The sequence below is a fragment of the Rhodnius prolixus genome, unplaced genomic scaffold, assembly GCF_049639745.1.
Source record: "Rhodnius prolixus isolate KJV_2025 unplaced genomic scaffold, Rpr scaffold_4, whole genome shotgun sequence".
Classification (NCBI taxonomy): Eukaryota; Metazoa; Arthropoda; class Insecta; order Hemiptera; family Reduviidae; genus Rhodnius; species Rhodnius prolixus.
This window is the reverse complement of record NW_027411614.1, coordinates 33,818,687-33,833,382: the sequence shown is the minus strand read 5'-3', so window position 1 is coordinate 33,833,382 and position 14,696 is coordinate 33,818,687. Positions and strand designations below refer to the sequence as shown.

At 34.2% G+C, this 14,696-nt stretch overlaps 1 protein-coding gene across 1 annotated transcript; it reads left to right on the top strand.

Moving 5' to 3' along the window:
- The first annotated feature begins 7,915 nt into the window (after positions 1-7,915).
- LOC141456069 (uncharacterized) lies at positions 7,916-12,791 on the top strand. Its single transcript, XM_074131673.1, has 4 exons — positions 7,916-8,427; positions 10,510-10,842; positions 11,966-12,413; positions 12,494-12,791. The coding sequence occupies exons 1-4, from the start codon at positions 8,413-8,415 to the stop codon at positions 12,541-12,543; spliced, it is 846 nt and encodes a 281-aa protein (XP_073987774.1). The 5' UTR covers positions 7,916-8,412; the 3' UTR covers positions 12,544-12,791.
- Positions 12,792-14,696: the final 1,905 nt, after the last annotated feature.

Genomic DNA, 14,696 nt, shown 5'->3' with positions numbered 1-14,696 from the left:
AAAGCGTAACGTTGAAATAAATTGTTTTAAATGAAAGTTATGGGTTTATACTTGGGTGCTACTAAGTATTAGTTAAGCCAAAACTCAATACCCGAAAGAATCGATTCAGTAAAGAAACACTTTTTGTTAATGGCTATGCTGACCACAGACGTCAGGTGCTCGCAAAACCGCAAACCATTTTATTAAAACTACTTTTTCAAAATCAGGTACCTCAAAAAGTAATTCCAGTGAAATTGCTTCATTGCAAATCGGCACGATAACTATACTTCCTCTTAAGAAGAATATGTAGCAAACACTAGATCTAATACAAGTGAAAGGAAAATATCGCTTTCTTGTAAAATTTAAAAAGTTTTTAGATACCAGGAATGTTAGATTTGATCGTAGATCCACTCCATTAATTACAACTAACTGTCGCACATTAAATTTTATTAACGGCGGAGAGAATGTTAGAACTCGTTACTGAAGTGAACAGGGGAAAAAATTAATCTATTCCAGCGTTTTAAGAAGGAAAACAGCCATGAAGATGCGCACGATTTAACGTAACCCAACTGTCACATTTGTTAAGCTTTCAGTAAATATACGAGTATGTCCGAAACTGAATAATGGAAACCAGGATAATCCGTCTAGCCATAATAATCCATACCTAAACGGCCTTCTTGAATATTGATATGTTACTATGCAGGAAATTTTTACTATTTACTTTATGTAACAGACTTATTTTAATAAGTAAATATAAATATATAATGTTAATGTTCCCTTTATGCACACGTATATTCTTCAGACCTGTAGCCAAGCTTATTTTTCTGAGTAACTAAGGTGTATATCAGATGTTAGTTAGTTTAAAGAGCATGCCAGAGATGTGATGGCCAAACAGACAACTAAAAACCCACAAGAAGAACTTAATTTTTAGTTCTGCAGAGTACGCGTGTTTAATGGAAATCTTCTTTTCGTCATTGTGTTGTAATCTGATTAAAAGATTTGCTCAGGTAAACAATCCGATCAACAAACTATACAACTTTTTAATGTTGTTTGCATTAAAGTGGGAGAAGTGGGTAGTGAGGGAAGACAAGCGATATTAAGAAGAATCTGGGGTTCTTCTTTGTGAAGATCTCCTCTCACTTGACCTGACTTCTTTGAGATACGCTCCTGGTATTACCTAATATAACCTTCTTCCACATCAGATCGCAGAGTTTAACTTCCAATTTTATTATAATAAAGTTAAGAAGAACTGCGTACTGAGTGTTCAACGGTTTTAAAGATTTCATTTTGTGAATATGGTTAGAGTTCTTTTTATTTCCTTTTAAATTAATGAAAAAAAATTATTGCTCAAAAGTAAGTTTGCTTGTTTGCTTTTAAAAATACTGCCAGAGCTATCTACGGTGACGAATGGCGGAAGAAAGATTGCCGAAAACGTAAAGTATAAAAGCAATTCAGATTGACGCACTCAGTTAAGCAGATTTCACCTAAATAGGATGTCCAAGTAATTGGTGTCAGAGTTGTCTGAGTAGGTGTAAAAAAGGGAGGACTTTTTTTTAGAAATCAGTTCGCGACGTGGCCCGGTCAGATGTAGACAGATTGTCCAGCGACTGCTCTTATTTGACTAGACTAGATTAAATTAGGGCGGCCTCAAGGCCTACGCCACTGCGACCCCTTTGCTGCTCTTATTTGAGTAGTATTTCTCTTAAAAATTTGTCAGAAATGCATGTCTTGTTGCACTTTGAACTCGAGCTGCAGCATCCCCTTGGTATGATGAAAAGAGATAAAGAAAATAAGGGTTTCTTTTCTTGAATTCTCTTACTTTTGGAAACGTCTATACCTCTGCAATTGCATGGTTCTAACCGTTCTTAAATTGGCTATTTCACGTAATGTATCTCTTCCGTTTAAGTTTGAGCACCGCATCCGTTACTTATTACTTTCTTTAAATGAAAGAAAGTATTACAACCTTGCAAAACTGTTCATATTTTCTCGGCAATTGTGAAGTTTTTGAGGTCCCAAGAATAGGGACAAAATTATTTTAGTGAATGGACACTGTATTACTATCAACTTTATGTGTTGACAGAATATCAGAAACAAGATAAAATTTATAGAATCGTTAAACTTTTTTCATTTTGGTACTGTTATTGATTTAGATTTTAAGAATATTGCTGGAAACCTTCACGAATAGTGCAATTTATCTGAAGTATCGATAATGGTTCATAGTATCAGGGGCGGCTCTAGCTCGTGTAGCGCCCGTGTGCAATGAAACCCTGGCGCCCCCTAGGCCTGACCCCCCCACGGCTATAACTATTAACTTTGCCGTCGTAACAAGAAAGTTTTTTCATATTAAACTTCTAAACTTTAAATACGTGAAATAAGGTTTATTTCGAGTTGAAACAAAATGTTCGAAAAAGAAGCCGCCCATACGGCGCTCGCGTTTAATAACTGCCGCCACCGCGCTGGCTGGCCGCTTCTATCATATCATTGTTGTACCATGATGGTCCAAGACGATGCTCTTAGCTGTCTCAGGGAGCGCCGCGTCGCCCCCTGAGACGGCGACGCCCGTGTGCATTGCACACCCTGCACAATATAGGTTAAGCCGCCCCTGCATAGTATTTGCTTAAGAAATGTCTGTAAATACCTAATCAATTTTATTGGTAACTTTTCTCTAATTGACAATTGATTTAGTGAGGAAATTCACACGTTAAGCGTTCAACTAATTGGTCTTCAGAGCAATGTGGGTGGATTAATATCGTCTTGCCACTGCTACGTAGATCACACAATTTGAAGTGACTGTGAGGGTATACTGCACTTCCCAATTTAAGATTTCAATCAAATTCAATATCTAAAGTAAGATTAATTCTAATTATGAAAGAGAACAGTCTGGTGTAACACGCCAGATTTGTTTTTAACTCTGGCAAACTCAAGAACATAAAAGAGTTACCTCGCTATAAAAATTAAATAATGATAAGAAGCACTTTCTAATTATACTTTATAGAACACACTATTAGAGAAAATAATATCAAATAGCAAAAAACAAGAACCGTTCAAAGGATTATAATAAATACCAGAGTGACCAGCGTACAGTTTAACTACTATTTGTATGGAAATCAAATGTTGCAAGTGATTTAATTCACAGATTCTACGTTAGGAGAAATAAATAGCTGGTAAAGTCACCTTTGCCTTTGAGAAGGAATGACCTTCTTATAAAACATTTACCCGCCAGATTACTACTGTGTGGTAGTGGGAGGAGAACAATGTGGATCAATATCGGGTCACTAACGTTGAAGAAATAAACACTTGTGCAACCGGAAAAATGTAACCATTCTAAAAAAATACTACAAGGTAGAGGATATACAAATGGTGTTACTCTATCGTAATAGCGTGAGATTGTCATGAGATTGGCAAAACTTTGGAAGCACTAAGCCACTCAAAGAGGTGAGGAAGTGTTATTGGCTAGAAGGTTAGGACATTCTCAGATCATTCGGACTTGTTTTTAGAACGAACTATAAGGATTTTAGGGTTGATTTGAAGTAAGAACAAATTTTGAGAATTGCCTAAAGTATCTGTTGAGTGTACTAGCCGAAGCATTATATTCTCAATGCTGAATCTTGTATACTAGCTACACACAATGCTACAAAAATAAAGAGAATATTTTCAAAAGCCAAAGGATGATCAGACGATAAAATAACAAATACTGGGGCAGAAATTGAGTGATGCTTAAAGTTTAAAAAATAATTACATCAGAATTTAGCTTCTAGAGACAGGCTGCGAGAATATTCAATGCAAATAGAGGAAAGAACTCTCAAATGATGAAAGCAATACCGTGTATTAAATTAAAAATAAAATAACGGTTAAAAACCTTTTATGATTGAACATCAAAAAAAAAAAAAGAAAGCTAGTTACAACTAGAAAATATTACAAAGAAACCTCAAAAACTGAGAAAAGCCAATATCAAAGAGTATTCCACTCAGGAAGATTTAATAAAAGAATAATTTAAAGCAGACAGATAAACATGATATTAATGAAAGTTGTTATGCCTACCAATAAGGTGCTACTTTCGGATGAGGCATTTAGGCTACGATTACGACGATTGCTACCAATGGGTGGTACTTAAAGCCAATGAGATAAAGCTAGTACACTCATTTTCCAAAATTCACTTTTTCAGATTTCCGGATGTAAAACGTGTGTTTTTTCTTTTCTTTTACAAAAGAAAATGCCGTTAGAAAAACCAAAATATTAAGACCCAGATATTATGTTAATGGTATCATCATTAATTGAGCATTATTACAACACGTTACACCATGTAATTAGGTACATTCGCTAAATAATAATTAGTTATTTAATTAAATGCAGAAGAGGTTGTTGTAAATAATATATTCTTTGTAAATAGAGTACTCTAAGACAGTGTATACAATATGCTTGCTTGAGAACCAGGTGATGCCTCTCACTTTTTAACCTTAATAGATCACCAATTATCAATCTGATTTATTATCTAGCTGTTATTTGGAAGGTTTCTAGATCATGTATGGTTATTTACAAGTTCATTTCCTTTATATTTTTTACTTATTTGTGATAATCAACAAAAATGAATATTATACGAAGTAGAAATTTAAAAAAAGCCTGTTTATAACTTCGAATCAAGATAAAAAAGGCACAAGAAAAACTGAAAGTAAATGAAAGTGGCAGAATTATAATCTTATCTGTAAATCTAAGAATTTTTTTTGCCTCATTTTTGCAATTTTCTATAAATTGGCTGCAACATTTTTCTTTCAAATAAATAAACCCACTGCGTACATCAAAATCTTTTTGGAACAGCATCCTAGAAATAATGTCCTTCGTAATGCAGTCCTCGAGGATAGGTAATGGATTAGCACCGTCTAAAATGTCACATAAGTGAAATGTTCGCTTACATTACCTGTTTCATAATTATATAAAATAAATATGAACCTAAAATTCCAAATTTTAAGGAACTCGATTGATAGGAAGGGCTGATTTAGTGCATATACGAGTATTTTGTGCTTTGCGCCGATTTCTCCATAGAATTTCATATTTCAAAAGGAGATTTCATTTCATAAGTAGAGAAAATCATGTAAGGGTGTGCTCCAAATTTTATTACACCTAGGTGTGACGCCATCGTTTCTTAGGTGGGCAAAATTTAAATTTATTATTATTATTTTTTATTTATTTTAAGATTTAATCTGCATTTAAACGATCGTCTCCTTTCTGACGCAGGAATTGAATTAAATTGTTGGCACTTGTCCAGTGACTGTATTTATATTACCATTTCCTATCTCTACGCTACAGAACTGTTTTCTTTTTCTTATGTAGAAAAATGTTACAAATAAAGGTTATGGATCTTAAGAAATGTAAGGAGTTCAGACATCTACTTTCGATTTAAGATCAAAAAGGTGAAAAATCCAATCGGTAAGATGGCGCTTCTCATAAAGGAATTGGCTAATACCCAGTGCTTCAACAGCCCTTGGAACTGTGTAAGTAATAGGTTCACAGACCGAACTGAAATCATCTTTAGAGCAAAGCCTTCAGAAGTACCCTTAAACCAATTTTAAATAAAAAAAAAAAATGAGTATTATAAAGCATAAATTGAAGGTATGTGTCCTTCAGAAATATTTCTTGCTATTATTTGAATCAAAACAATTCCATTTCTGTTTCCGAAGAAGATTGCGCCGAGGAGATCATCTCTTATGGCAGTCCCTTGCTTACGATATTCTAGTAATGCTTTGGAGCTTCTCTTACTTGAACTTGAACAGCTTACGCCCGGAGGTAGGCAGAGTTATCTGGAATGAGAGAACACAAATAAGGAAAGCACCTGGTGCCTATGGCTAACAGAAATATAAAGGGTTGAATTAAGAATAATTCCTGTGTCAGTCAGAAAGACTCCCCTTCAAAGATGCTGGAACAATAAAACGAAAGTTAACATTCTGATTTTATAGATGCAGATTAAATCTTCAAATATCTTTAATTATTTAATATATAATTTAATCACGCAAGCTGTAAAGTTGCGTATTGTTGGGTCATCCACACTTATCCGTGTATCAATAATTATCTTTTACCTCAATATTTCTTAAACCACTGTGTATTGCAATCTAGAGATATTCTTATCTTCAACTTCTTTATCAATCACTACGTAGAAATTTCACTTTTTTTTTGCAAATGTTAATGGTTTTAACCATTATTAATTTAAAAAAATCTTTTATTACAGTGAACTTGATTTCCAGTAGGCTGTTTCTCCAACAGGTCGTGCTAGTGTTCTAGAAAATCTGTCAATGCAAAGGAATTCAAGTAAATTATTTTTGTTTTTTAACTGCTTTTTTATTTATGCTCAAAGTCTTGAACAAAAACTCCTGTTGACTTAATATGTTAACAAAAAATAAGCAAGTTCAGTCACTCATCCGTTACATTTTACAATGGTTCCTCACATTTTCTATGCCATCTAAATTAAATAACATGTCTCTTCAAAGGTATGAAGTGTACTTGCTCTAGCCCTTTGTAACTTGACTTACAAGACCAAGTATTGTATTATAACACCGTGATATCCTGCATAGACTGATGATGGATTCGAATATGTCCGAAACGTTTAAAAAGTATTGACATCTCTCTTGGTAGTGTACACCAAGTGTCTAAAAGAAATGTTCATAAGCGGTAGTTTAAATTGTCATTCAGCTCTGATTTTTTTTTGATAGCAGTAAAATTATGCGTTTCTCATATTACTGTAAAATTAAAACACAAATTTATGGAGCCATTTTTGAAAAAGTAATAATTTTATTGATATAACGCTTTAGTTTTGTTTAATTTTTATTTTATTTTATATTCATGGGAAACCTAAGGATGGTAACTCCCCTCATGTCTCATCCAGTCATCTGGATTTTTTCATGCCTTAACGGTTATTTAATAAACAAAGTTAAATATTTTTAACTTTTCTTCTCTTCATTATTTTGTTACTTGCTTTAAGAAGATTTGTAGAAGATAATTATTGCCTAAAAAATAGAAATATTAGTATTGATTTCCACTAGATGAGAAAAATGTACCATCTCGTAATTGTGCTTTACAAATCAAAATTCTCAAGAAAAAAAGATGATGTTATTATTTGACAGTAAAAATTGTGTAAAGTTCTAGAAGTGACAGACAGCAAAATTAAAAATGAATTGATTATTGTAGCACAAGGTCAGGGAATTTTAAGAGAATTGGAAATGGAAAATCTGAAGAAAGAGGCCAAAAATCAGTAATAGAAGAAGTAAGGAATTAAGTTAACAAAAAATTAATGAAATCGAGAAAGAATTATGCGCCATGTTTAGGATTTGAAAGAGTGGGTAATCGATGTAATGAACTATTTAATAGAGATTTCAGAATCACTTGAACTTAATCACGAACTGAATAGCAAGTGAAGCTAGTTTTAATAATCGCTGGTAAGTTACGAGGGACTCATGTACGAGAATTAATATTGGCTTACCTATCCATAGACTTCACGATCAAAGTAAACTGGATAAGAAGAAAATATTGAAAATTTAAAGGCTTGGTCAGAGTTAATGAAAAAGTACCTTTATCAAATACAAGAATTAGAAGTTTTTGTGGGAGAGAATTGAACAAGGGCCTTCTGACATAATTGAAAGAAATGTTTAAGAAAACATAAGTTGAATCTTTGGAAACCTTGAAGTTGCACAATTTTGATCATCTGGTTAATCAAATTAAGAATTAAGATGTAATAGGTACAACAGTATCCAATGTATTGTTGACAACTCGAGTTATTCAAAGGAAACCGCACGAAGATTTTACTCTAGGTTTGTCAACATGCAAAAGGTAGAAGTTTTAAATAAAATAAGCAATAAAGTGTTCCTACAATCAAAGATTGTTTTTTTGCGAAAAAAGTTTTAGTTTGAATTAATATAATTGCGCTTATTCAATTTGTGATCTTAGTTTCAGATCTAGAGATGTAACTTAATTAAAAAAATGTATTAGTACAAATAGAAAGAATCTCAAGGTAAATGTACAAATGGTTTAGTTTTATTCGATTGATATTATTTGATAAAATAGCAGAAGTAGGCACTTCCAATAAAGCGAGGACGCGCCGCAGTAACAAAAACTATAGAAAAGTGCTCCCGTTGTTGTGCAACATAACACTCACAGGCACACATTAGTGAGGGTCGTGATGTCACGAGAGCATCCTCCATACTTCCACCCTGGTTCAAATACACACACAATTACCATCCCTCTGTCAACTACATAGCGGCTTGTTGTCGTGTCTCAAGGGTTACGTACCATCTCTCAACACCTAGCCCTCTCTCTAGGACAATCTCTCTTAATACCATTTGTATATATATATTGATAGGGACGAATTTTCATAGCCAGTAGTCCTCAATCTCCACGCTCCATACAGTGTCTTCTTCAAGTAAACAACATCTAGTTCATACACCTAATATGGTAGTTCCACAGGTAAGAGATATTTTACAATTATAAGCTTACCCAGTTCAACTCATCTTCAGATCTTATACTCATGGTACTTTCTCTGATATTTCCTTTCTTGATGCTCCAAAGTTTCTTTGGATATACTTACTCAACTCAATGAATGAAGACTCGAAGCAATCGCAGACTACAAATTGACGCTCTGAGCTCAGTAAATGTTCAGTTGTTAGCAAAAATTAGAAATCTGGTTCAAAACATGCCTTTCATTTTCCCAGTTCTAAACGGATTTTATTCACAATTTTTCTCATATTCGAAATGTTTACTGCGGCAGGTTTGGTTTCTTATTAAATCTCCAAGGAGTATAACTAAATAGCTTCCTGATCATACCCTGAAATAGAAGCATGAAAGTTTATTTGCACGTATTTGTAAGTTTGGGGAAAAAATTATGACGCCAATTACTCGGAAAATTCAATATATTTCAGTTAACACTTTTCCTCAATTTAGCTGTTTTGAACATAGTAGTCTTCCTCTAAACAAGTATTTCTGGTAAACTTTACTTCGAAAATCTAATCCTCCCTTTAGTAGAAATCTTATCATTAATATCCTCTTACTTTTAACTCACAAGCAAAAAATCTTCCATTTTACCATCTACTATCTTCTACATTAAGAATCATTGCAAAGTATGCTTAACAAAGTTATCAAAAAAAGAGCACCCAGTCTAGATTCTATTCAGACTTTAGATTACCTATACAAACGCCTAACCTGGAATCCACATACTAGACTCAAACGGAAAGAACTGAACTGACGATTCAAACTTCTCTGTAGACTTCTCGACAAACGATCTAAACTCTCACTACAGAATAAACGACTTATTTGCACTACGATACTGAAACTTGCCTGGACTAGTGGAATGGAACGTTGGGGCTTAGCCAAAGCTTCCAATATCTACTGAATCCAATCCTTCCAGTCAAAAACACTCCGTAGAATCGCAAATGCTTCTTACTTTGTCTCTTATTCTACCTTGCACCGAGATTTCCTTGTTCCCTATGTTTCAGAAGCAATAAGATCCCTTTATATTAAATTCCACACATCAATCACCTCACAACCTAATCCACTAGTGTCCCAACTTACTACTCTACCAGGAAATCCTCCCAAAGCGGTTGAAGCGCAGGTGGCCACCGCGATCTTCTAAATGAAGTAAGTGTGCCAGTACACAATACTAAACTGTACCTCTTTGGGAGTTTCACCAATGGATGAATTCTCACCTCATGTATTTATTCTATTGTCATGTATCAGCTTCATTTGTTGCAGAATTATACTGCAGTTGTAATTACCGACAATCCACCGAACTCATCTTGCTGTGAAGCGTCCATGAATGGAAGCTGGGCAGATTTGTGTTCAAAAATACGCCAACCAATAAAGGGAAAAGTGGGATCTAATCTGTCCAATTTATTTACTCCTCATCTATAATCTGGCCCCCCAAAAACCAGGAGAACTGCCGATCTAAATGAGGCTTCTTCTATCTCCTGGAAAATTCTAGATAAAAATAAAAGAATTTAGTGTTTAAAGCGAACCTGATGATCCGAGCAAATCACTTTATAGCTGAGGTTACAATAGACAATAGCATGGCTCCCGACTGGAAGAGAGATGTTCATTCTTCAAAAGAACCAGCCAAGTGCACTACTGTTGTGTTACATAAAAATTACATCTATAGACGCTTCGTAAGCAACCATTTTTCTGAAACAGGTTTCAAAAAAGAACTTCACTGCATGTGTGCAATGAGTGTAAAGTAAAGGGAATCTTTGCAGATGTTTTTGAGAAAACCGCAACTATACTATTGATTACAATCATTGGTCTTGGATTTTAGTTATTGTGTTACTATAGAGACGTAGTGAGTAAGTTTTCCCTGATGGGTAGATGTTAAAAATAGCATTACTAAACATAAAACGTATAACATGAAGGTTTGACAAAAAAAAGTCACAAACCATTTTAAGTAAATTGAGAAAATTGAAAAAAAGGAGTTGGAAATGAAGATTATTACCGGTAAAAATCCGGCATTACTAATCTCGATGGTCCTTTTTGATGAACAACGTTCTCTTTTCTATATTACAGTCATTATTATGGTGTTTGCTGGTAATGGCGACAGTACGAGCAGATGCACCCTCAGCTTCTTATCTACCTCCTGGAGCTGGAGGCGGAGGAAGAGGTGGCGGAGGAGGAGGAGGTACTGGTTTTGGAGCCACCGGAGGAGGAACTAGTTTTGGTGGTGGCGGAGGTTACGGAGCCACCGGAGGTGGTGGTGGAGCCGGAGGCGGTGGTTACGGAGCCACCGGAGGTAGTGGTGGAGCCGGAGGCGGCGGTTACGGAGCCACCGGAGGTGGTGGTGGAGGTGGAGGCGGAGGCAGTGGTTATGGTACTGGTTCCGGGGATGGCAACGGTGGACCTGTAAGTCTTATTTCTTAATACTCAAGTGTTGTTCATTCGAGGCTGACATATTCTTTCAGCCTGAAATATTTCTACTTATTACGCTATATTATAGTCTAGGTATTTTCATTTAGACACAACTTTTCGTGTGAAGAGTAAATATTTTGATTTTCTTGGTTTTTCTTCTTATTTTAGAGATCCAAGACCTTACCTGTCCTGCCCACACTATCTTTTTAATCTGTTAGAAGTTTTCCTTTCCGTTGATATCTTCCTTTCTGTAATTCTGCTGAAGGAACTTCTCCCAGTGAACTTCAATAGAACCAGATTAAACAATCGGACATGATCGCGATATTTCTACTCTTATAACCTTAAAATAATACCCGAATTGTGTCAATCCTAAACTAATTCTTTGGCATTAAACCCATTGCTGGGTGCTGGCCTGCTAAAAATCCCGAACTACGAGCTCGTACTCGAACTCGTATTTCAGCAACCTATCCGTGCCTACCATCTTGCAAAATTTACAACACTGTCTAACAAGCAATCTTTGGTGAATAGCAGTTTCTTTATTGATTTCAAATTTCTTCTGCTTAACAACATCAGAAATAGTTGTGCTAATTAATAGTTATATCCTCAATGTAGGTTCATCTTCCTTAACTGGCTATATCTTTCTAAGTATACTTGTTACAAGTTGAACCGCTAAATACGAATTCTAATCATTTTAGAACTATTTAGCACATTTTAAATTTGAATGTTTTGCTTTTAAGACAAACTGGCTGAAAACTAGATTTTTCCTCCAAATACTCTATATTACTGCTTAAATTTGTTACAGAAAACAAATAATTTAAGACTTTCCATATGCTAATTGTTATTTTGTTTTGCCGAATGTCATTTTTTGTAGTTAGAATGTTTGGATACCATTCAATAAATATCCAATAAAACATAATAAATGAAATGTTTCGGAAATATTTGCCGACTTATTTTTTTTATAATTTTAATATTTTTTTTGTTTTATTAAATACTAAGGTTAATTTTAGTAGTAAATATTTAATCATTAAATACTCCAAATTTTTAAAGATATTGTTCAATCAAACATTAAACACATCATTTAACCTAACTGCTTATTTCGCTTACTTTTTTCGTTCAGCCTCAACCATTTAGCTTTTCTTATGAAGTAAAGGATGCTGCAAGTGGCAATGATTATTCCCATAAAGCAGAAAGCGATGGCAACACAGTAAAAGGAGAGTACAAAGTACTGTTACCAGATGGTAGGAGACAATTAGTATCGTATACAGCCGATCAGGGTGGTTACAACGCGGATGTACAGTACGAAGGGGAAGCCAATCAAGGAGGAGGCGGCGGCGGCGGTGGAGGCGGTGGAGGTGGTGTGGGAGGGTACCCCTCAGGTGGACCAGGAGGATTTCCAGGTGGTGGCAATGGTGGCGGAACTGGAGGTGGCTATCCATCTGGTGGGCCGGGTGGATTTCCATCAGGTGGTACTACAGGCTCCGGGGGTTACCCGACAACTGGAGGAGGTGGTAGACCAGGAGGGAATGGTGGTTATCCTTCGGGTGGTGGAAATGGTGTTTCAGGAGGTGAGTACAGTATATTATAATTGTTCAACATTTCCGTTAAGTGAACTGTTAAGAACCATTTTTTTATCAACAATTTTCAGGTTATCCATCAGGTCGACCCAGTTCTGCATACTTGCCACCCGGCAAATAATCTCCAATTGAATTGTTTGCCCAGCATTGAAGGACGTGGCTGTGCCATTAATAACATTGTATATTATATTGCATTGTATATTCAACTATTTATCTACATGATTTGCATCTGGCATTAGGTTTTCAGCGCCAACGTTTTATATTGTACATTTATCAAAGAAATAGTTGACAATTATTTATATTTTTTAAAATACTGTAAATTTTATACATTAATACAAAGATATATAATAAAAGATTATTTCTTCTTAATCCTGAAACTTATTACTTAGATTTTATTTATTATTCAGCTGTTGAGACTGTTCAAAGTCCCTGTAGACCCATACATCTACCCTAATACATAAGAATATGCCAGCATTGGTCTACTACCCATGCAGGCTCCGTTTTATTAAGTAAATTTATTAATAATTTTCGATACTGTTTACTGCATTTACTCAAAAATTATCTACATTTAGAAAAACTATTTTTTTTTTTTTCTTTTCATCTTTATCTGATTTAAATAAGTTGGCTCTAAGTATATTATTGTGACAGACTGTTATCTTTCAATATAGGTTTGTGTTGGTCATGTTTTAAATATTTGTTTACCTCCATTCAGGTAATTTATACTTACTTTTCTCTTTTAACGAACTAGAATGAAACTGAAGATGTGAGAGATCCGAAACGACTTAATCTGTTAGATAAATAAAAGATAATTTCTGCAGCTTTGTACTCCTTCCACAAAAACAATAAGTAACATCTATCAATAAACAGATCGAATTAAAGAATAAATTTAAAACAAAAAAATATGACCTTTATAAAAAGTTTGTCATTAAATAATTTTCTTAAAAAAAAAAAAAAAAAAAAAATATTCACCATTCCCACAGTGAGGTATATTGAAACTACTTCTCAATGGAATGAAGCAATTAAGAATGGAATTAAAAATGTTTCCTTGCAATCAATTAACTATGTGATTGTTACACAAAACAAAAAGTGATTGTTACAACTTGACAAGAGATCAGCAATTATATACTACAGGAAAATGAAATTATTAACGGAACTTACATTATCAGTTGGTATCAGACTTTGATATGACCTATTTTAGGCATAAATGATTACTTTCCATAGAAGTATGTAACTTTTTTATTTTCTCTAATTTGAATTGTTTTATCTGATAATTGGGAATTAGTTTCCTTCAAGACGGTAATCAAAGAATTAACATCATAGCTTTAAAGGGGAAAAAATAAATAGAATTTCCTTGATGTTTCTTCATTCTTTGGCAGTTATTTTTCTTTATTTAGCTCATAGATTATTGCAAAAAGGAAACTCGTGTAAATCAATTTTATTTTTAATGAAGTAGTTTTCTTTGGTAGTTTCAGATGTCTGATTTTAAACTACAAATTTGGATTCCTAATGGTGACTATTCATTATAATTTCACTAGCAACTCCTATCCTAAATAAAAAAAAATATAAACAGGTACCAAGGTTCAAGAGTACGCGGTGAATTATCATTTTAAAATTTCATACGTGTCTTTTCGATCACAAACTCAATTTGAGAGTGAGAAAGAGAAACTGGCGAATATCAAAAATAATAATAATACAAAAGTTACTATTAATATAAATAGAACAACCCAGATTAATACAGTTGCTGCCAAGATACAGTCTGCTAATCAGGTACAAAATTATGGAGTCAAAGAAGTAGATTATTTACTTAAATATAATTTATAAAATTAAACTCTAACTCAAAGGCAATGCAGCGTCAGAAAACAACAGTTTGGTTAGTTTCATCACATCACAGTAGGCTATTACTTATCACTTACTGACAAGATTATAACAATCCTAGAGAGTCGATAATTATTGGCTCCAAGAGAATCGTAATGTGACTTAAAGTCCCAATGTTCAGAGTCAAAGTAATCCTTAATTGAAATTGTTTCTCTCGTTTCAAAAACATTCACTTCGATGCCCTCACTTTTCCCTAATACTAATTGCTATAAACCATAATTACAGCTAGTCAGTAACTTTTTAAATCATAAAAACTTAAATTTCATTGTTAGAAGCATCTGTAGCAGTTCATACGTTTTCAGCAGCCTGATTTGAAATACTGTTTAAGACTCTAATACTTTTTCAGAAAAGACTAAGTCGTTTAAAGAATGGGCAAAAAAGCATGTAATGCACAAAATG